General features: G+C 40.9%; 1 protein-coding gene across 11 annotated transcripts in view; it reads left to right on the forward strand.

Annotated features, from left to right (window-relative positions):
* Positions 1–23,749, forward strand: part of adgrb1a (adhesion G protein-coupled receptor B1a) — a 153,911-nt gene that overhangs the window by 19,950 nt on the left and 110,212 nt on the right. For all 11 annotated transcript variants that reach the window (XM_067511024.1, XM_067511017.1, XM_067511027.1 and 8 more), the window contains exon 2: positions 19,333–20,281. In XM_067511024.1, coding sequence (XP_067367125.1) covers positions 19,513–20,281 — 769 coding nt within the window. In that variant the 5' untranslated portion in view covers positions 19,333–19,512. The remainder of the gene's footprint in view (positions 1–19,332; positions 20,282–23,749) is intronic.

The raw sequence follows: 23,749 nt of genomic DNA on the forward strand, positions 1-23,749 counted from the left end.
GTCCCTCCTGGCTATGGGTGAGAATCAGCTCTGGACACGGTCCAGAGTTTCCGTTTCATGTAACGCACAGCACAATTAAGCCATTCTTCAAATAAAAGAAAAACACTGCTCTGTCCCAACATGTCGGGATAAAGCAGCATGCTCAGCACACCAGCTCCTGCACAAAATCTAGACTTTGTACCAGGGGGCTTGGAGGATAAAATCCGGGTAATCTCCAGAAAGTCTTACTTGGACATTTGCACTCTGGGTAAAGTGTGGAGAATATCAGGATTCCAGTACATAAGTGAAAGAAGCCAAATAGTCTTGCTACTGAGCCCATTCTAAAACTCTTTATTTCGGCTTCAAGCAAACTTTCTTTTTACCACTTTTCGTGCTATTCTCTTGTCAGCTACTGTTACAGCAGCTCAGGCTCCTTGATTTTTTTCTACCACTACCTGATTCTCTTCGGGTCAGTGACAGAGTGCCTTGCAGCTTTCTCTCCTGAAATTTCTTTCAAATATTGCAAAACTCTTACCTTTTGAATTTGAAACCAAATTTCTTTTGAGATGCTATGCTCCTTAAGTTCACCTTCCACTGTGTAGACTTTGGTTCCCAAACGGACCTCTGTGTGTAGCTACTGCAATCTGCAATCTTGTGTGCACACATAGAGAAAACACACACAGAGATCAAATCCATCCAATTCATTTACTCTTTTGTGCGTATGCAAGCCATTCGCAATCTTGAGTCCACAGGTGCTAGCCGTAAATTTCCCCCATTGATTTGTAGTTTATATGGATTTCCACCCACCCTAAAGCCCTAGACTAAAATAAGCTTTGTTTGGCGGCTCATGCACTTGTAAATCTGCCTGTGACATTTTGATAGTGGGTGACACACTGGGGGAAGAGCAAATATCATTAGAATGGGACAGGATTAAAATCTGTCACTCAAAGGGTCTATTATCGACAAAACCAATGTAGGATGCTCGGAGCCAGTCCTGAAAGGAAACTCACAGAGGAAGAGAAAGGGAGGGATGAAGCTTCAGGGAAAGAGAAGGAGGTGCTTACAGGGGGGCAGGAGGCTGGGCCTGTCAGTCAGGGCGTCCCTGGTAAACAGAGTGGTAAATATTTCAGCCGTCACGGCCGAGTGTGGGCAGCTGGTCCCCTTTGCATGGCAATGAGAGGAAAGGAGGAGAACCTGTCTCAATGGAGCCCTTCAGCCATCCCTGGGAAACCTCAGCACACACACACACCAGCTGAGTTACAGCCACAGGACAGTGCGGGTCTGTGCTCCCTCACTGGCTCTTCTCTTTATTCCCACAGACGCACTACACTGCAGCTCCTCATCAGAAGAAGAAGGAATATGCACCTTTGTGTTGAGTTGACTTATTAACAGGAAATGTTATTGATATTTCCATTTTATTTCAATAGAATTAGGAAGGTATTGAAATGTTTTCAATTTAGGTTTTGTGAGAGGCTGTTGCACCTGTTGCATCATGGCCTTTCAGTTTTGTCATTCATGCATGTCCTGTATTTTCAGTTTAGCCAGCAAAAAATTACAAATACATTCATAGAAGTAGGAAAATAAGTGTATTATTTTTTATCCCAGTCCTGATAGGAATCCTTTAATTTCTGGCATCTGGAGGTACTGAATACTTAGGAGAGGCAAACAAGGCAAATGTTTGAGGTCCCCCCAAAAAGTTGGGGAAAAGGTTCCCCCAGTGGCCACTCATATCAGTGTGTACATAAATAAAAAGTAAAACATCTAAACACAGACAAGTTGTTGTTATTATATTAAATAAATAAATAAATAACTATTAAAGATACGAATAATAAGAATCTTTATTGGTCATCAGTGAGCACATATACATTATTCGCATACAAAGTACAATGAACTTCACTCTCAGTATTCAACACATCCCCCTGAGGGGGGGCTGTGGGCTGCCAAGGAGCCAGTGCTTAGTCTTTTGCTCAAGGACACACCTGGTGGGTAGGCTGGGATTTGATTCTGCAGATGCTCCACACAAGCTACCAGGCTGCTTGATAATAGATCAATGTTATATCAACTTATGAATAAACATTAAAAAAATATATAAATATTTTACTCTGTTCTGTTATAACCTTCAGTATTTTTTTTCTACATCTCTTTAAATTGACTCATTTCATTTCATACTCTAACCCAAACAACCGACACATGCATATGTCATACATGACTTAAAGCCCATAGCCTTGACAGCACCATATGATAGAATACAGTCAGCACAGAAAAGGAAATCTTTTCACTTTTTTTAAGTGTTGCTGTTGGTTCCAAGCTGGACTTGAACTTTACTTTAGTTTTTTTCTAAAACTCCTGACAGGCAATATGAGCATTGCACTCACAGGGACCTTTCACACATTGCCTCACATATAGCTGTGGACACATTAATTGCTATTAAATGTTTGTTTTTTTTTTGTTTGTTTTTTTTACTGGAAAACAAATGTTGGAAAAGCATTTGTATTTATATGAAATGTATTCAGTTTAATATGTAATTTAGTTTTTTTCTGTAGTCTGCTGTTTTTTTTTTCCTGACGCAACCCTCCCCAATTTCTACCAGGCTTGGACCGGCTCTGCACAGCTGGGGATGGGATGGTAGGGTTTCGGTGTCTTGACACTGACTTATTAGACTTATGACTTATTTGACTTAGACCGGGGATTGAACTACTGACCCTGTGGTCCGTGGACGACTGCCTTTACCCTACATAATAATTGAATGTTAATTTTATTTATTTATTTATACAGCCTTGGATTTGTACAGTTCTCCTTTTGCTGTTCCAGTGCAGCAACCTACTGCCTTCTTCCTCTTGAAGGGGGTGGCACCTGGGGTGGTCAGTCAGAATTTTGGGGCGTTACTCTTCCCATTCACAATATTCTTGTGAGCATCTGACAAGTCACATCTGTGTCAGTCTAATGATGTTACAAAAGTGACAGTGTGGCAAAAGCAAATGAGGACTGGTTGTTATTATATCTAATTAGCCAGTTCTGAGGTCAGTTTTGTTCATTTGGTTCATCAGTCATCACTAAACACACAAAGTCTTTTAACGTGTTAATAAGCTGCATTTGGTACTTCTGCGATTTTGCTTCCCGACAGTTGCACAACTGAGCCCTTCTCATGAACAGCACTACGTATGCATTTATTTACAAGATAAAGCAGATACTGAACTGGTAAAAAAAAAACCATCAGAAGCCAAACAATGATGTTCTTTGACACGCTAATGTCAGTAGTAATATTCAGTCACAAAATGTCTGTGAAATCCTGGAGGGACTGAATTTCACAGCATTTTATACAGATCATGTTTTATCTCTCTTTTTCTTGTCCTCACTTCATCAGCTTCTTGGCATGTTTGCTATATTTAGCCATGAGAAGACGGATGTATGTATGTAAATCTGCCATTAAGCAGCGCCGTAAAACATTAAGCCCTAGAGACAGGAGTTCACATGGTGGCTAGGTGGGTCCACATCCACACATGGACTGTGGCATCAGTTTATCAGTGTGTGAAGAAAGGTCCGAATACTCTGGTACTAACAGTTAATGTTTGTCAAACACCTCTAAACAGGATCAAACAGAACAAATTACCCCTTTTCGTATTTCTGCAATGACTTCAACATTACCAGCATTAAATTAAGCATTTAGCCATGCAAAACTTTCTCAAGAAGTAAATTCTGGTGTTGATGAGAGAGGACTGTGCATCATTCCTCAGCTCCCTATTGAGAATTATATTTTCCTTCCTCCAGCAACACACAGCCTATAGTATCTTTATGCACTCTAAATGTGAACAGCAGATAAAAAACATGCACATTATGAGCCTCGGGGTCATGTAGAACAGTGTGCAGCCTTTCCTTTTAAAACAACTGAGCAAAATCTTATGTGTACACTATTGCCTCTGTATAACCTGGAGCACAGAAAAGGCTGAGTTAGATCTTTTCCCTGCCAGCGTAACCAGTAGTTGCAAGCAGAGAGTGAACATACTGTAGTTGGAGTAGCTACTGTACACCAACACACTGATGCGTAAGGGGATGTCATGTGCTATGCATGCTGGTAGCAAAACAGGCATTTTCTTGGTGCTTTGCACAGCAGATTGCTTGTTTTCCAGACAACTGCTGAAAACAGTGCTTTTTTATCTGAACTGACAAGCTGCAAAGAAAACTGCTAAATGTTCCTTTAACAGTTAATTACCGGACGTAGTGCTCTATGAAAAGTTTCACAGTTCTAGTTCAATAAAGTTTTTTTTCCAGCTTTGTTTTTTGTTCTAGGTACGGCAGGCTTCACCAGGCCACTACGAGTCTCAGCGCCACATCAGTGATGATCAATAGAGCTCTTTTCTAAAGCTCCACTACACAGACTTTATTGTTTGGTTGGTTTTCTGTGTTTGGTCTTACAGTAATAGCCTGGATTCAAAGTCCTTATCGCTGTGCTCGTGCAGAACAGGTTAGTGTTGTTCCTCTCTGAACTCGCACTCAGATGCTCCACAGTGTTCACTGTAGGAACTGTGGTATGTGAAAGTGAGAGAGATCCACTTCACATAGGCTTCAAAAAGGGACCAGTAAAGTGCCTGTGCCATTGTGACTGAGATTACAAGGTTTCCTGATATATCCGAAATCTTAGAGGTTTGAATTCAAATAGACTGCAGTTAAGGCTAAGCCAGCGGTATATACTCCAAATGCATTTAAAGTATTGAAGGATTATAACATAGTATAACTGTAGTCGTGCGAAGGTCCAGTTACTTTTTGTTCAGCTAAAGTTATGATGCGTTGCTTCATATTCACTTTAATCTTTAGTGAAACAGTGGTGATGTTTTGTCAGTTTCAGTAGCAGAACAGACATGGGCAATTACAAGGCAGGGGGTGAGATGCTACAGCGTTACAAATGTGGAGGAGAGGTAACAAATTGAACTGGGGTTTGTTAATGCTGTGATGTCTTCTTGTGCAATGAGTCACTAAGCTGAACATCCTCTCCCATCAGACCCCCCGGTGTCAGACCCATCGACTGATGCTGATTCAACATGTTGACAGGGGTCTGACTAGTGCCAAGCATGCGGGAAACCACAAAAACTAGGCTGATAGGGTGGACACACGCCAATGGGTGACTGTTGGCTTATTGGACAAGTTGCGGACAAAACTGCACCAAGACAAAGCAGTTTGTGCGTTGTTTGTAGACACTGTGTCTGAACAAGTGCAGTCACAAAACTTAATTCTCAGCCAATTTACGAGCTGATTGTGTGTGACAGGTTTCCTCTATTAGTGAATTAAAGTGACATCCCCCACATCCCTCCAACCCAAAATAAACAGAAGTGTTAAAAAAACCCAACTTGTGAAATCAGATTTCATTGCCTGAAATAGTCAGAGGAGGAATTTACCCAGAGTGTCTGCTTGCTGAACAGTTTAGTTCTCACAATGGTGCAAATCCACAATTTGAACACACACACACACACACACACAGCCTAATTCCACTATTAACTGTTCCTAACCCTTACAATCTGTTGGTCTGTGCACAGACCAACAGATTGTAGGTAACAATGTGTTTGGAACGACAGAAGAATAATGGTGTTAACAAGGTTTGACCATTATTTGAAATATTTCAAAACATTTCATTAATTTCAACGTTACAACTGCAAAATATTAATCAGTCACTCATTTCATTTATTTTAGTGCATCGTATTGTTATTATTACTGTTTGTTTTATTCCATGTAGAGAAAAAAAAAAGAAAAGAGAACCCAAATTCATAAAATGTTTTAATATTCTTACAATGTAAGATTCCTGTACACTTTTAGATTGATTTGGTCTGGTAACATGTTTGTTACTTATTGTTGGTACTTTACTGTGCGCAGGAAGATAAAGCGGTTGTCCACCAATCTCACAGTTGTTGGTTCAATCCCCGGCTCCTCCGGTCACATGTCGAAGTGTCCTTGAGCAAGACACTGAACCCCAACTTAGTTGCTCCCGGTGAGTGTTGGCCAGCTGCATAGCAGCTCCCCCATCGGTGTATGAGTGTGCGTGTGATTGTGAGTGTGAATGGGTAAATAAGAAGCAGTGTAAAGCGCTTTGAGTGCCAATAGGTAGAAAAGTGCAGACCATTTACCATTTACCATTTACTGTGCAGATTTATTTGGTGTATGGTCACAGTGATCCCTCCTCTACTTGACCCAGAGATGAAACCATCTTCCCTCTGATATGAGCTCGTATGCTCATGATGGATTATTATTTTTCGTATGCTTGTGACCACACACACACACACACACACACACACACACAACTGTCCTTTGTCAGACTTAATTATAACACAGAGATTTAATAGATGTTTCAGTCAGTGGCGTGGGAGTATCTTTACAAAAATTTCTAGATGTTGTTTGGACACATAGGAAGCCTTTTTTTTTTGGTAGATGTAGTTGGTTCACACTGTGTGGACAAAGCAGCAATAATGTCTGTAAACTCTAAAGGCGTATCCCATTATTCCACTAATGGTCCTCCAGTGCAATCCTAATAGGTATCAGGAGTGTCCAGCCCCTGCAAAACATGCACCCACACTTACTGTAAATCCTCTAATGTGCAAAGATGGTAAATTTGTCACACAACAGTGTATATTACACATTTGAGTTTTAAATATATATATGTATGATGTACAAAATTTAATTAGAAGAGAGAGGCCAGTGTAAATTCAATAAACCTGTCTGTTTTTATACAGCCACATTCACAATATAGCTGTTTTCATTGACACATCTGTTGTCACACAATAGCACAAAAAAGTAAAAGCATGTGGCTCCTGTGGAACATGTGCCCTGTTTTAAGGTTCATCAACACATTCAGATCAAATTGATTGAGCGCTACAATGCTTAATACCAAATTACTGTAATGGAAAACGGTGTAGGAAAAATAGACTGTGGCCATTACCCATGTAATACTTTACAGTGGATTCAGTACCAAACACAGCACCAGTTTGGAGTTAATGTGTTATTGTACGATTATAGATGCATTTGTATGCGACGGTCATGCGAGGATGATGTGTCGTCCCCTAGGGTTGTTCTCACAAATGACTACTATACAGTCATCGCTGCCCTTTGTACTGCATACGTGTTTGATAACATAGCTTTGGACATGAACATTTGTATGTGTTGGCGTATGTGTACAATTGTGCATATGTTTGGATTGGGAAGTGATTATTAATCTGTGTTTGGCACCAACAGGCTCATCATGTAATTCAGCTCCCATACATCGTTAATGATGGTGTTATGGATAGAATCATTTTCATGCTGCTCCCTCTCTCGACAGCACTTAACCTGCAGCTGATCAGCGATCTGCTCTCAATTGATGTGAAGCCATGAATGAGACGGATTACTTAGGACAGAGACTAGGGATTGTATTGGTGTGAGATATCATGAAATTCTGATTTTAACGTAGTAGATGAATGGGTTGTACTAGTCAGCAGAGCTATTGTTCATTTCTCCCATTGAGAATTTTAGGTGACTGTCTGTTGGAGTATTTCCAACAATTAGATGGGCATGAAATTTCCATGATTGAATCATTTATTCAAACAATGATCCACTGCATCAAGAGATTTGCTACACTAAAATTAAATTATTGGAACACAACCCAAATTTGCAATATAAATCAATTATGGATCAATTTAGCCAGTGTTGTGCAGTCGTTTGTTACAGAAAACAAAGAAAAACGAGTAACGTCAGCCTGGGAATGTGATTAACTTTACATTTCATCTCATTATCTAAACTTACATTGTGTTCATTTAAGCAATTTCTGTTGGTGATGAGGGGTCAGCAAGGGTCATTTTGTTTTGTTTTCGAACAGACCAATCAATAGTAAGTGATATATTTATCTCACTGGTGTTGTTATCAGTCAATAAGGAAGCCGCAGTAGTGGTTGCTAGGAGCAGCGGTTAACACAGCAGTTGTTTTGGAGACTCAAATACATTTACAGCAACTAATTAAACTGCATCAACGACATTTAGCCATTTGTCGCAAAGTAACACCATATTTTAACAAAGTTTATGGAGTAGAAATTTACACAATACTAACACACTAGACCCCAAGGACTCGGTGCAAAACCAGTCAAGAGCCAGTTATGTCGCTGACAAATGATCTGAAATTGGTTCCAATTTCCAAACTGACCCTCAAACTGGCTTGGCGGAAAACTCCAATGGAAGATGCAGGTGTACGAATCAGTAAACAATTTGAGCATCTTTCATTGAGATTTATATTAAAAACTAATTCATCTTTTGGTGAGCTCTGTAATGGACTGTGGGAGCAGGCTGCTTAGGAAAACAGATCTTTGCAGAGCTCTAATACAAATCAATCCTAACAAATTCTTCAAATATTATTTCAGCCTCCCTGGTGGATGCACATTTTTAACATAGAAGAAGAAATAAAGAAACTGTCTTTATTCCAGCTGATGCAAGCACATTCAATTCACATTTTGTAGACTTCCAAAGGTTTGTTTAAAATATATTTTACAGTTGGCTGGAACAGACATGGAATTACATTCGAAACCACTCAGTTGCATTTGATGTCCGCTTTCAGTCTTAATCCCCCTCCTTTTGTGCAAACACACAGCTTTTCTGATTAACTCGTTTTCATCTGAATGTGATCTGGCCTTGATTTGATTTGCCGTCCAGAGCAATTGCCTTTCATATTAATGCGATTACGTTGTAGAACAAAGCAGCCATTATACAGAGACTTATGGCGTTAGTGAAAAAAAGGGCAATCACGTTGCCATCAGTACCGTCCCCACTGAGAGCTATGGGTATTACGAGGGGGAGATAACATACGCATGCATGCATGCACACACACACACACACACACACACAGGCACATGCATCATGACTTTTTCTTCTGGCTGTGGGCAGAGCACCGCTGCGTTTGCAGCCATGAGTGTTAGAAGTGAGGATCCGACAAGGCTAAGGATCTGTTTGTCATTATCGCTCCATTAATGTGTTTGTAAAACCACTTGCACTGTTTGCTCCGCATGTGGCAAGACAGTAATCTGGGGTTACACGTCATGAATTCTCATCTCGGTGAAATCCAATTAAGGCTGTATTTAACTCTGGATCCACTTCAGCACAGCCATCGCTCCACGTATATGGAATAATTGCTGTCTTTGTCTCTGTTTTTGATTTTCCTTTCTCTATCAAGGACAGAATGACATGCAGCTGCAGTTGCTCACTTCCTAAACTATACACAGGCTGTACAGTAAACCTAATAATACACATGTTCAATTACACTCATGGAGCCTTAGCGGCTTAAGTGTTACAGTGGTGTAAACAATGCTGATGCCTGTTTGCTGTCTGCAACCCCACCACACTCTGGGCATTAAATGATACAGACTGACATCATTGCAAATTTTCTGCTCCACTAGCAGCCCAGCATGAGGATGAGAGTGTCAGTCTGTCAGTTTCTGTCTGTCCAACACTTCAGTCTGGAAAAGGATATCTTCAAAACAGACTGCTGCACAGATTGTCATGAGGTTTACTGGGGATAATAGGGCTCCCCAGATGAAGACTCTTTGGTGACACTTTGATCATTTATGTTGCATCATTATCAGATCAATACAAAAATAATCTGCTGGGCCCTGAAACTAATTTGCTCCCAAGAGAAAGAAACAGTGCCATTTTTAACAGTCAAAAAAAAAAGAAAAAAAGAGTAAATTGCTAAAATTGCTGAGCGTATTTTTAGACCACTGCTTAAAGACCCACATTTGCTAGTGCTATTAATTGCATTTCCTTCCTTTCCAGCTTATTAAACATTTGCAGTCATTTTTAAATGGGGATGTCCTGATCAAGTATTTTTGGCTCTAATCCTGATCTGACTCCTTTAACACTGGATATCTGCCAGAGTCCAATCCAATTGTTATATTTACACAAATGTTACTTATGGTATGGCACCTGTATGCTAAAAGACATTGTGGTAATTATCCAGTCTGTAAAATCAGTTCTCCAATAGTATGGCTCATTGACCCGTCAAGGTCACAAGAGACTGGAACCTATCCCAGCTGTCATACAGCGCGGGGCAGGGTACAATCTATACAGGTGTCCAGTCTATCTCAGGGCCAACACAGAGAGACATACACAGACAGACAAGCATTCACACTCACATTCACACCTACAGGGAATTTAGAGTCACCAATAAACCTACCATGCATGTCTCTGGACTGTGGGAGCGAGCGGGATTAATCTGGATCAAACCCATGCCAGCATGGGGAGAACATGCATACTCCATAGTACCAGAGGAAGTGAATTTTAAGCTTTCCTCTAGGTGTCCTCTAGGTGACAGGTTGAAGGTCAGTTTGTTACTTTGGACATGACTGCAGCCTTGTGTGGCCTACATCAGCTTATACTGATCTATTAAGGACAATTTGAATGGGATCAGGCCATTGAATGTTAGCAATCAGTTGTTATCATGCCCATAATTATACATCAGTAGGTCACCTACTAACTACTAGTAGGCTAATAGGTGCACATCATCAATTTGTGTGATAATTAGGGATCTCGGGCCTGTAGTTGCCTGTATGGTGACTGTGGACAATATAATTCATTTAGAAAATGAATCAAACTTTTATGATAATAATGAGCAAAACAGTGACACAATCTGTGGCAGGTGTGCCCAACGCTTCCTTGTCATGGACGATCACAAACAGCCAGTTATAATGTTAGACACTGAGGCAAAAAAAAAACTATGTTTATTCACAAAAACGACATGGGTATGTTAATAATACAATCATAGTTTGGGTTAAAATAAGTACTTTGTTCTTCAAGATTCCAAAAATAAAGAGTTATGGCTCCAAACGGCATTCCAGCATCCATCTCCTGAAGGAAAATGAGTTGTTTTCGGTCACTCATCCACACAACCTCTTCCCAACACTGACTTTCTCACTTCATTACAACACTCATTTTCTACTTTGCTTGTGTGATAATTATTGTGGTCACTAAAGGTCTCCTTACTACAGCACAAATGTTACAGTTCTTCATAATAATTTGTTGGAGCTCACGCTGTATGGACTTGTATTTTAAAGGAGTACAGCTGTTTGAGAAAAACGATCCCTTATGTCTCACTGCTGCATTTCAAATGACACAATCTTCATCCATATTTCAAACACTTTAAAATGTAATGGACCCTATTTCCATAGTCCTAACATTGAGGACAGGGTATATAGGTGCTCTTTGGTGTAATCCAAAATGTCTACTCTGAACTCTGCATGTCTTAATTTTTTTTCATATTTTATTATCCAACACTGTGTTTTACTTAATTCTAAGTCAGTTCTCATCAATTAAACATTCCCCACATTCACTGTAAGACTTCCCGTTGAGCTCTGTGGGAGCTGTAATGAAACATGTCTCTGAATGTTAGTGAGCATGTTTGTGTGGGTGTGTGTGTGTGTGTGTGTGGGTGTGCGAGTGTGCGCGCGTGTGTGTGTGTGGGTGTGCGAGCGTGTACGAGCGTGTGTGTGTGTGTGTGTCTTCCCTCTGCTTATTAGAAAGGCTTTGGCATTTACCACAGTAAACACATTAATCAGCAGTGACAGATGATTATCTATTTAATTTTGGAGCCTCACAAGACGTCGCAGGTTTTGTTGTTGGAGTCATCAGGGTGCAGCTGTACAGAAACACCAGCGTTTTGTCAAGAAAAGCCCCTGCCATGTTTCCCTCCGCTCGCCTGTCCTTTAGCCCTCCCAGCACAGAACAGCCCAGAATGAAGACTTTCACATTAACAACTTCTACAGATCTATGCAGTTATTTTATTACACAATGTATATTGATCTGAAACGTTCACCTTGGCATATAGGGTTAATGTCTGTAACAGCAAGTGAAGAAGTGAATTAGCAGCTTAAAGGTTAAAGACAAAAACAAGCGGATTCTCTCTTTACCTTTCAAAGTTGGCAAGAGAAGTGACACAGCAGCTGCATTAGGAACAAATTGTAGAGCTCTTTAGATGGATCAGATTCTATTCGCGTTATTTTAGCTGATTCAGATCTTTTTCTTAATGATTTGTCCATCTCAAACTGCTCTATCTGCTCAGTATCTAAGTTTAGAAACTGATGCAGACAAGATGTGGCGAACATTAACACGCACAAATGGCAGTGTGCAAAATATTCCACCAACAAGTTGTAATTTTTAGCAGCTCCTAACCCTGCATTTACCGGTTGCAGGCAGAAGCTTATGTCATGGTCACTATTGTCTCTGTAGGTGGTATTTGTTTGTAGCTAGTCCCTCATCTTTTATGTCCCCAGAGATCGTCTGTCTGTACTTTCTCATATGACCAACAGGATTTTTTGGTAAAAGAGCAGCCCCACGTAGGGGGCAGAAGTCTGTTAACATTCAATTTTGTGGCACCAAAATGGTGGATGTCATCTCTTACAATGGCACTAAAATGTAAGCTGGTGTAACACTTTTCAGCCTAAAGACTCCCAAGATTTCACAGAAGCACAGCCTCAAAAACAACAGAAACAGCAGTAGTTTCACATGTAAATGCTATGTGATTGGTTTATAGTCACTATAGCTGCTAGATGTTGCCAAATGGTACTTGGTGTTTTACAGGGAGTATTTGTGAGAGAAGGGGCTCTTTGTTAAACTGCTGCAAAATAAACTGCCTTTAGTATTTGGATCAAAAAAGGTGTCTGATTCTATAAGATATTGCTGCATCTTCAGTGTGCCATTAAAACTAAAATGTAAATTCAGCCGTCTATTATTCTAGCCTTACAGTTTAGCCTCTATGATCAATGATGATCTATGATGCCAAATGACTTTACATGTGAAAGAATGTGATGACACACAGGAGCAATTTTACACAATCTGTACTTCAGACACGAGTAAATCGCTCTGCATCTTGAGGCCCCCTTTTTTTGCCTTGTACTTTATACGGCAGAGTGTGGCAGCAGGTCCCTGTGTTACTCTGCTAATCAGCCTGTAATCCCTGTGCCGCTGATGTGAGAAGTGATGCTCCATGCGACTCTATCATTTTCTCATCAGTGCTCTCTTTGTCTCTGCCTCTATCTCTCTATCCCGCTACATCTCTATCTAAGGGACTGTTGCTTCCCTGTGATTGGACCATTGTTCTGACTCGCTCACAGAGTCAGCCTGTTGGGCATGTTTACATAGATTCATGCTTCTAGGCTGCTGGCTAATGCAACACCTTTGTTCTTTTAATTGCTTGCTGTTCCAGCCAGAGGCTGAAAGGAATGAATAATTCCACAGCTACAGAATACTAAAATTTCCACCCAGCAAAGAACATCTCACTCTGAATATGAAATGTGCCCAGACACTTGGTATGTGGACAGCAACTACCTATACAGGCACCGCAATCAAGACGACATCCTGTGACTCCAGTTTTGGCCACGTTTATTTGTATAAATAAATCAACGTGCTCTGTAAAAATAAAAATAAAAATAAATTATTGTTCTTCAGTAAAGACACAGTATTATCACTAAGAGAATTGGCAGCTGTCACACTAAATTAAATAATTATTCACAGGTCAAATTTGGTCAAAGTAAAATAGATAATAGATATATATGATAGATATCTTTTCTTTTTTTACTCAAACTACTGTTAATAATCCCAAAGATCCCTTAAAGCTGCATTCATGTTTGCCATTTAGGACCGTAGCAACTACTAAAACCATAGCATCTTACCTTTTAACACCTTATAAAGTCAACTGTCTTTTTGTAGATCAGTCTGAGAGAAAAAAAGGAGACGTAGGCATTCACTCAGTGGGTAGGACAGTAGTCCTTGAAATCATGTAACAGGTACGGTCCATTTCTTTTGGGAACTCATCCCCTATTAGAAATACAAAAGGATGTCTTAACTTCCGCTGCACCAATTTTTGATCGTTCTTAAGCATCTTTCACACTGAAATCATGAAATTCGCGGGACTTTTTCTGGAGGCGGTGTATGTGAGAATGCAAATGTCCAAGTGAGATGCTCCCGAGATTAGGAGTTTATTCAAAGAGCCACCTAATACAAAGTCTGGATTTTGTTTGGGACAGAGCAGCATGCTCCATGCATTGGCTCACAAACTGTTGAGAGGATGTGAAGTGAGCAAATGGGCATTTTTATGTCGTTTCAGGAAACATATTCCTTTCTTTATTTCTTTTATTTAATTTTCTTTAGATGCAGGGCTCTGATGTCTTGCAAACAAAACCCTGTTTTTCACAGCCTAATGTTTATATCATGCTGTGCCTCTTGTACTGACCCCTCACTGAAATCAAGCTTTCCTGTGATGCTTCTTGCAGTATCCCGCTATGTGTTGCATGTGTGAAACACAATTTTTTTTGTTATTATTTTTGTAAGTCTCCCACTTTTGTTGAAGTTGAATGATAAACACCAGAGAGTAGGCAACTGAATAAATTGATAGCATCCAAATTAGATGTTTTGGGGAATTGTTGTGGGCTATACAGTTTTTAAAGCCACCTGATGCAAATGTGGGATTTTTGACTTAAGGTTGTGGAATTTAACTTGACTTAAAGAACCCTTTAATTCTCAGCCAGCCAGTGAAAGAATGAGCTGAAGCAGCACAAAATCCCGTTGTCACTGAATTACCTAATTTTTCTACAAACCAAAACTGCCAGAAGAACACATACACAGTTTAATGCTGACTATGATCAGTTGGTGTCAGAACACACAGACCATCACAGCTGGCTGGGTATGGGGCTGTATACGGTCAGTATGCCAGTGTAAAAGCCACTAGGTGGTATTATTGTTGTGACTCATCAGTGCAGAAAAGCCCAATATTACCTGCAGGCCTCCGGTCCTGATAGCCTTTCTTCAAGTGCGATACAACATATAACAGCAGTGAATCAAAGAGTGGCATTGATTAATTGACAAAGAACATCATGTTTTAATCTTCAGGTCAGATTTCATTCAGCGTTCTTGCTGCTCTCCAGCTCTGGCTCAGATCTCTGCTTTCACTGCCATATCCTATTCTCCTCTGCTGCAGAGTAGATGAAAGTGTGTTAATAGCTGCTCCCTATCTGTTAGCTTCTCAAACACAAAAATAGATCAAGGACGGTGGGGGGGTGGGGAGTGTCTGTGTGTGTGTGTGTGTGTGTGTGTGTGTGTGTGTGTGTGTGTGTGCTTGGTGTTAATAATGAGGAGAGCCTTGACATGAACAGGAAGCTCCAATAGAGCACTGCAAGCTGGGCGATCGGACTCCCTTGCTGCAGGTTGGGAGGAGGGGGCTGGGGCGCGTTGGGTGTGTGGGCGGTCTGGAGATAGATGAGGCGGAGCTGTCAATAAAGAGCAGCTCTTTATCCTCTGTAAAAGCTCTGTTCATTTCATTACTGTCAGGCTTGTCTGGTGAAAGAGGCCTAGGTAGTCTTCCCTGGACACTTTTTGGAGAAGAGCTGCCAGGCTGAAGCAGAACAAGGCAGAGTGAGACATGCGGTGGGCTAAGATCGTTAAAGAAAAAAAAAAAAATTCTTGTTGACGAGACCAGATGCACAGTTTAATTAAAGTTTGTTTGGAAAGGAAACTTAATTCTGCAGCAATGATACAGTACACGTTCCCCTAAAGGCTTACTTTGGGAGATTTTTGTTTAGATTGTGTTTTATTGGTTCTGAAGACTTTTCTTTATTGGTTTCTGGCAATCTTTTATCCCATCCCACCCCCATAAAATCTCTCTGTCTCTCACATACACACAAATGTTATTATAGTCTCTCTTTCTGTCAGGCGTGCGGATCATTATGATCAATCAGTTTGAGCCCTCACTGTGCTGGTGTCTTCAGCCACACTGCACACAGTGGCCGTCAGGTTGTCTCCATCTGAAATCTATATCGAGGATTTGGAGAAGGATCCAATGGTGCCACATTTGCCTTCTTGTCATTTGAATTTGTGGCCAGGTGGAACTAATTCTGAGGTTTACTTCAAGCTTATTTGTACCACTAAGATAAAGTCTAATACTTAACTCTAAGATCCACCTACACTTGACTCTGATTTGCTTCAGTGTGCATTGACTACTGATCTGATACTGATCAGCAACTCAATGTAATTCCACATTAAGCACTTTCTTTATATTTTTTGTGAAAAAATGAAGCATGTCCAATGCTCACAGATATGAACTCAAATACACAACTTAGAAACAAGTAGAAAAGCAACCACTGTTCACCTTCACGGGTGAGTAACAGGCTAAGGTCAGCAAAAAAAACCAAAAGACAGTTGGCTGAGATTTTTTTGCTAAAAGAATCTGAACAGCAAGTCAGGCAGGAGGGAGTGTCCAGGGTGTGCAATGACAGGACATAACAGGAGAGGAGAGAAAGGCAACCAGATAAATAACAGAATGTTGCATTGTCTGTGTTTGTGTGTGTGTCTGTGTAACAGTGCTTCCCGGGGAAGCCTTTCCATATTCTGCTGATGAGTTAACCCATCTATTAATCCATCTATGGGTGGCAGAGGCAGAGTAGACTCTGGACAAGTCTGACAAACAAAACCACACAGGGTAATTAAAGTTGAAAGCTTTGTGATTTTAAGAAAATTGATCAACTGATAAACTGTAGCTTTCATCACATAAAGCCACATACCTGTAAAGGGTGATGGATAAACAGGCCAGAGTCACTTTGACCTTTGACCACCACACCCTAAAGGTTTCAAAACCGGTTTCACTGAATGAGATGCAAAATGTTTTAGATATAATACATCCTGTTGTTCACTGCTTTTGCTAATTATATGGATATTCCTCTTTGCATATAAGTCACTCCTAATTCATTTTAATAATAATGACAAAAAGTACATTGCTCTTTTTCCATCCGTGTGTAAAATGCTGCACAGACCATTTGTCAAATCAGAGACTGCTGTGATGAATACAGGTGTCTCATCAGCTACTCAGACTGGACATCCTACAAGTATGTGTGGGCAGCAATTATCACACAGACCAGAAGTATTGACATTTCTCCAGGTCCAGTCCAGGTCACTAGATTATACCTATGTGGATGGATCAGTATACACAGTCTAAGCATGTGTGGCTTTTACTACCTCAGCACAAACATGTTTGTTTGATTCCATGTCAGGAAATTGTCTAACATGCACAAATGCAAGAAAACTGACTTGTCCCTGAGGAAGATTTTTAATAAAAAAAAAAAGAGGGTTTGCTCTAATTTCCTGCAGGTGCAATGCCAGCATTAGAATTCTATTGAGGTTTGAGAGAGCCTATTCACCGAAAAGCAGTTGGAAAGTTGAGTGTTTTTGTTGTTGTTGTTGTTTTAAGCCTGATATGTAGAAGCACATACCTCTAAATGTTAAAAACATTTGAGACTTTCAGTTATTCACAAGAATAATGAAAAGTGCCCCAGTCAATTAGACTGAAATCTGTCATTCAGTAGTGCCAGACTATTGTGCTAATACAGTGTTTGCTTGTTCCAGTGTACGCTACCTGAAATGAAAATCCTGGCTACATTCTATAAAATGCAATCTTAAACTGGGAAACACACCTAACATACTCAATGTATGTGTGTTAAACCTTAATGCTGAATGAATAAATGCAGTGTATAGTAAAATTAAGCTGTCGTATGAAATGAGACATTACACTGACAAGCACAGAATTTATCTAAATTGGAGTGAATCTTACCAAACTTCACAGGCAACCACAAATAGGTTATTGGTTGCTTCAGGGTGCACCAGAATTATTCATGGACAGTTTCTCCAGCATTTTTTTGGCATACAGGCAGCATTTCAGTATGTACGGGAAGTGACAAGGACAGCAAGTGTCTATGAGAGCAGGGATCGTTTTCAGCTGAGTCGAGTCTGACCAGGTTTGTAGCACCGAACGCTGTCAGCAGCGAGCGTATAGTCCTGAGGAAAGTGTGCCAGGGAGTCTGTAAAAAAACACCAGGATAATGGCTTCTTTTTTGCCCCTTTCTGTTTAATACTACCTGACATGGCTTTGAAAAAGATAAGGTGAACTAAGAGTCAGCCTGTAAAGATTTGGACTGTAAACCCCCCAAAAAACAAACATTTGATTTGATTATGGTTCAGTAGGTGACCCTAGGCCTTCCAGATGCTAAGGCAACATGTAGTGGATGTACTAAAAATGACAAGAGCAGGTGTGACAGATAGTCGCAGTTTAGAGGGAAAGTCCACATACACGCTGTAAATTCTAATTATTAACCGTACTTATTAGGATGCAAACAAAATGAGTATAAATAGGCATTCAGAAGTAGAAATTAAAATTCCTACTCCGCTTTACAAAGTAAGGTTAACTAATTAGAATTTACAGTGCAGGTTAGCGTTGATTGGTGAGAGACAGGGTAGAGGTCTTCGAAGTGTGAGACAGTTGCTTATCTTCCACTTTGGAGTGATAGCAGATGCTTGTAATTCAGTATTTTAATAGAAAATCACAATCTTTCCTTAAACATAACCCAGATGTTTTGTGCCTAAACCTAAGAAGCTTGTAGCTCCATACTTATTGTAATAATTATAACAGAAATGGTCAAGCATACCATCATGCATGATAACAACCTACTTCACTTACTGTGAGATAGTAGGTAGCCTACTGTTGCTGTTGTTTTTAGATCATTGTAGGCTCATGAGTAACAGCAACTCTTTAGTTTCCTTCAGTGTAATAGCCTATTATGCAACTACTATTCAAGTACATCTTGAAATAAAATAAATGCACAGCAATTTATTGTTACCTGTTTATGTATTTGCAAATTCTGTATCTCATATGTATGACTTTACTAAAGCCGTTGTTAGTTCAGCTTGTTTGTCTGCTGTAATTGAAAGTAATGTGACTGCCAGCTTCTCACAACTTTTTTTTTGTTTGTCAATGCAACCTGAAGTAAACATTGTGGTGACAGATGTCCTTGTAAATATTCTCCAGTGCTGCAGATTGAGCACATTTTTGTTTTTCATACAATAACTTGAACAATGTGCAACATCTTTTCCTAAAGAGCACTCAAAAAAGGGCTATTGATCATAGCATTGCTGTCTGTGGCTCATCCCTGATAAATTGGAATAATGAATGACTGCAGGTGTTGCTTTTTTGTAATTAATAGTCTTATAATTGGACAAATTAATGAGCTGGCAGATGAAATATGGGAGCAGACATGTGAGGAAAGCAGTTTAGTCTCTCAGGAAGAGACCAATCTGAACTTGTGTAATGAAGAAAAACTTAACTAAATCACTGGCTCCCTCCCTCCCTCTGCTGCTTTTCGACTTTCTGTTCTCCAGAGCCCGAGTCACTGCAGTTGCTCTCAGTGTACAGTGCAAACAGACAACTGTAACAGCTGAGAGAGATTTCTCATTGCAGGGATAAACAGAATTAGTGTAATCCCATTCTGTTGTCTAATCAGATAGGAAGTCTAATTCATATCTTGTCTCTTCCATTTCACAGGTTCTCCCGAATCTCTGGGTTGACTGATGCAGCCATGGGCCAATCGCTGGATCTTTGAGCGCAATCTTCCTCCCCCTCCTTCTCCACTACATGCTGTTCCTCTTCCTTCTCCTCCTCCATCTCTACTTCCTTTGCAGCTCTGTTTAGCTAAGTTGAGTCCTCCAGACTAGTCATCGCCCTATGATACCTTCTCCTTTTCTTTATCTGCAAACCATGACAAGCATTGTATCTCAGATTCCTGGCCAAGCAAGGTGGCCTCTCCCAGTGCTACTCTTGTATTTTGCCCCTTTATTGCTAATGGAGAGTTGTTGTCAAGCAGCAACCTCAGGCCCAGAGTCGGACTCTTGCTCCACCTTAGTCCAGAGCCGCTTCTTTGGTTTCTTCTTGTCATCGTCAGTGTTTCCCACAGTGCCTTGTTCTTGGACCCTCCAAAACCCTGATCCACGGCGCTACACCATTTTCATCAAAGTGTCCAAACCCACAGACAGTTGTGTGCCGTCACAGCTGCGCACCTTCCAGTACGACTCCTTCCTAGAAACCACACGCACCTACCTGGGTATGGAGAGCTTTGATGAGGTGGTAAAGCTCTGTGATACCTCGGTCCCAGTGGCCTTCCTAGAGGCTGGAAAGCAGTTTCTTCAAATGCGGAAAGGACATCCCCGGATTGGCACGGCCATCACAGATGGCAGTGGGGATTTCAAAACAGAATACCTGGTGGTTGGGAAACGCAACCCGAGCATGGCAGCCTGTCAGATGCTGTGCCAGTGGCTTGAGGATTGCCTGGCCTCCAGTACATCTAACAGGCCCTGTGGCATCATGCAGACACCATGTTTGTGCTGGGAGCCACCACCACAGCTCAGTGAGGGAGATGGTTGTTATCACAATGGAGTTTACCTGGAAAACTGTTTGCCTAGCGTGAAGGAGAGTGGAAAAGATGCTGCAATTAATGGTGAGTAGAAACTATTTTGCAGTTGTTAAAAAGAAAATGAATTGTAATTAAGGGGATTACATCACTGTTCATACATCAACTGCCCAATTTCCAGCAGCACTTAAGTGCTAAGACTAGCAATTATCTATGATTCTCTGTAAAACAATGGATAAAAACAAGCCACGCTTTCATTGGGTATAATAGATTTATTGTTGTTGATGTTGTTGAAAGGTCAGCATTGGAGTTCATCATTTTAGTGAGCGCACGCTACAAAAAAAAATTCTCTTTACTAGCAATCAAGCTGGTGAAAATGTGTATGATTTAAGAAACGTCAGGATAATTCTGTGACATTGGAACAATGTGGACTGCTTTGACTGAAGTAGGGAGAGAAGAGGTACAAAAGGCAAATGGAAGGTTTAGAGTTTCATTTAATGGAAGCCAGCTCTGTGACCTTGCAAGGTTTGTACCGTATTCCGTCTCTCTGCGGTCCAGGGAGGGACACTCAATCGGCCCGTGGAAACAGAGGAGAATCAAGTGCTGATATTGGATAGCTTCGGGGATGCTCAGAGCAGGGGAGGGGGTGTTGTTGTAAGGAGATACAAAAGAAGAAGCTAGAAGGAGAGAGGCAGAAATGCAATGGGATAAGGGTCTGTGGCTTGAAGTCTAATTGTCTGCTGCTTGATCCTGGCTCCCCTCCACTTCCTTCAGCAGACAGGATGTGGCCTGACATCTCTATCCTGGCTTCATCAGGACTATGGCCAGAGGGATGGAACATCTCTCAGCTACCCTTTCTGCCCCTAACCTTTCCACCATTCATGTCTCTCTCCCTACTTTTCTTAGTTACTTCCCCTTATCAGCCTGTGGTCCTATTCTCTTGGTCTTCCTCCTCCTCTTCATCCACCTCCTTCTTTTTTAAGCCTCCATCACTGCCTCCCCATCTTTCCCTCCTCAGGGTGATAGTGGGCTGATACTGAGCCAGTCGTGGGAAGCCAACCAAGCAGAGAAGATAGTGTGTTGGGTATCTTCTACTTTATCCTCCTCCAGTCTCTAGAGCAGTTAATATCCCCTCGCTGCCCCAGCCTCCTCTCCACTAGTTATTGCACTTATGTAATCCTGCTTATGGTGCTCGACAGCGGGGTGTGGGTTGTTTGTGCCTTAAGGTGTTAAAAAAAAAAGATATACGCTGATCAGTGCGTTTCTGATATGTAGACAGGTGTCGGCGTCAAAATAAAATTAAATGCCAGCCATGATCGACAGAGCCATAGACTGGTCAGATTGCCCATACTGACCCCTGTCCACCACAAATGTTGTGGCTTATGCTGGTGCAGAAATAGAAGAATGCAATAGAGCTTTTCCCCTTTCTCTGGGTGCTACATACCACAGAGGCAAAGTGTCTCTACGATGACAATCTCAGGTTCGAAATAAGCAAGTGGATGTTGAACCCCATGATGAGGGAAGAGGGAAGCAGTGTGGGAATATTTGGCTCATGGGTGACTGAATGGATTGAATTGAATTATGAAGATAAAGAGAGGCTGGGGGATGCAATGGGTTCTGTGCAGAAAGAGGTCAGGGAGCTGAGTGGTTATGGCCCACTGTGCAGCAAAGACAGAGGGATAAAGGGGTAATAGTTGTGGGTGATGAATGAAAAAAGACAACAGATGCAGAGATGAGAGGGAAAGATTGGCAGAGGATAATAATGGAGAGGGAGGAGGCTGACACAAGCCTAAAGGGGGGGAGGTGTCTGATGTGGATTTGATGAGGATGGATAGTTGCTGCTTGGGTCAGGTATTATGCCGCTGAACCTGTTTGGTCTCAGCACCTTCAGTAAAAGGACTTCATAGATCACAGTCTGTCTTCCAGCCTTTTCCACTCCCTCTCTGCAGAGGGACCGAGGGTCCCACCTAGCAGCAGATGGAGGGCTGAGACCCGCTGTCAGCACTCAAGTTCTGCACATGTCCGGCTGATGAGGGTTAGATGAGAAGTTTGGCTCCTTACTGTATGAGCTGTGGGAGCTTTGCCTTGTGTGCAGCCTCTCCCAAAATTGTTCAGCCTTCTGTATCCAAAGTGTAGAGGTTAATAGGGAAACAGTGTTGAAAAGAGAATACTGCACATCTACAAAGCCACTTAGAAGCAGCTTCAATAATGCATTATGCATTTTGTTTTTATACAGAAAACTTATCTATTGTTACGGTGGAACGTAATCCAGGGTTTTGCAGAATCACCAAAGATAAGCACCCATATCTGGCAGTGACCATTTGAGAATAGTGTTCTTTTGGCACCTTGACAAGTGCAATGCAAAGGATTTATCAATCCTCAATTACATCTTCACTTCATAAACAAGCTGTTACAGTGGTAGTAAGAGTAATTTGAATGTTGGTTAAACCTCTTACCTATAAATGCAGTCTGAACATGCAAAACCCAAATCGGAAACTGAGCGTTGACATTCAGTGCGATTTATTGTTTGAATCTAACCATGCACCTGGGCAACAAAACACACCTGTCAGTCGCATGTCCCATGCTTTTGCTCACATGGAAAAATGGGCAGGTTAAATCAAAACGTGCTCTCTTCTAAGTTGTGTATGAGATCCAGACGTAAATACCTGGAAATAAAAGCTGAAATGTTGATCTGTTGGGTTTGACATTAAAAGATGATTATGACCCAAATGTTTTCAGTTCACAGCAGAAATAAAGGAATTGTCCTCTGTTCCAATACTTTTGGAGGGGAGTATTTAAAACACAATTGAGGTACACTTTATGATACACTTTATGTTCAAAGAAATATGGCTTCTTTTCAAAGGTAAGTTAAGAGTTTATTAAAACTGTTTCATCCAGTTTAGTAGTTTTTGTATTGCCTATGTAGTATTTTTCCTATCTGTACTTGTATTGATCAAATTTATCAATAGATTCCACACCAGAAGAGCAGAGGTAGCTACTCTATGTGTCTCTATTGGGTGCATGGTTAGATTAATATATTGACTTACAAATCAATAAGGGTCAATATTACTCTAATTAACAGCATAAAATGTGACTTATCAGTGAGTTTCATTCTCTCACAGATGGTACAGTTTCATCATCCTATGTCAAAAAGCTCACGAATATGAAGCTCTTAACCTGCAATCGATTTCAGTGACCTTTTGGTCATTTTTTGAATGATGAAAGGATGGAAGCAATTTTATCAATACCACTGTGGTTTAATTTTGTAGTCTCAATATCCCAGAATAGTGGGAATTGTGGGAGACATAAAGGCCACATCCCAGATAATGAATTCATTAGAACATACCTGCAAATATTTCCAATGAACTCCTTCAAATTATTTATTGTTATTTTGAAATTATAACCGTGCCTTAATACAGTAATTATAGTAAATGAGTAGGAGACCATGTTTGACACGACCACAGCTCACTGTGTGAACACTATGCCTGTGTTGTCACTGAGTGGTTGTACGTGTGTGTGTGTGTGTGTGTGGATGTGGGGTGATTTGTGTCACGA

This window comes from Channa argus, chromosome 7 (genome assembly GCF_033026475.1).
Source record: "Channa argus isolate prfri chromosome 7, Channa argus male v1.0, whole genome shotgun sequence".
Classification (NCBI taxonomy): domain Eukaryota; kingdom Metazoa; phylum Chordata; class Actinopteri; order Anabantiformes; family Channidae; genus Channa; species Channa argus.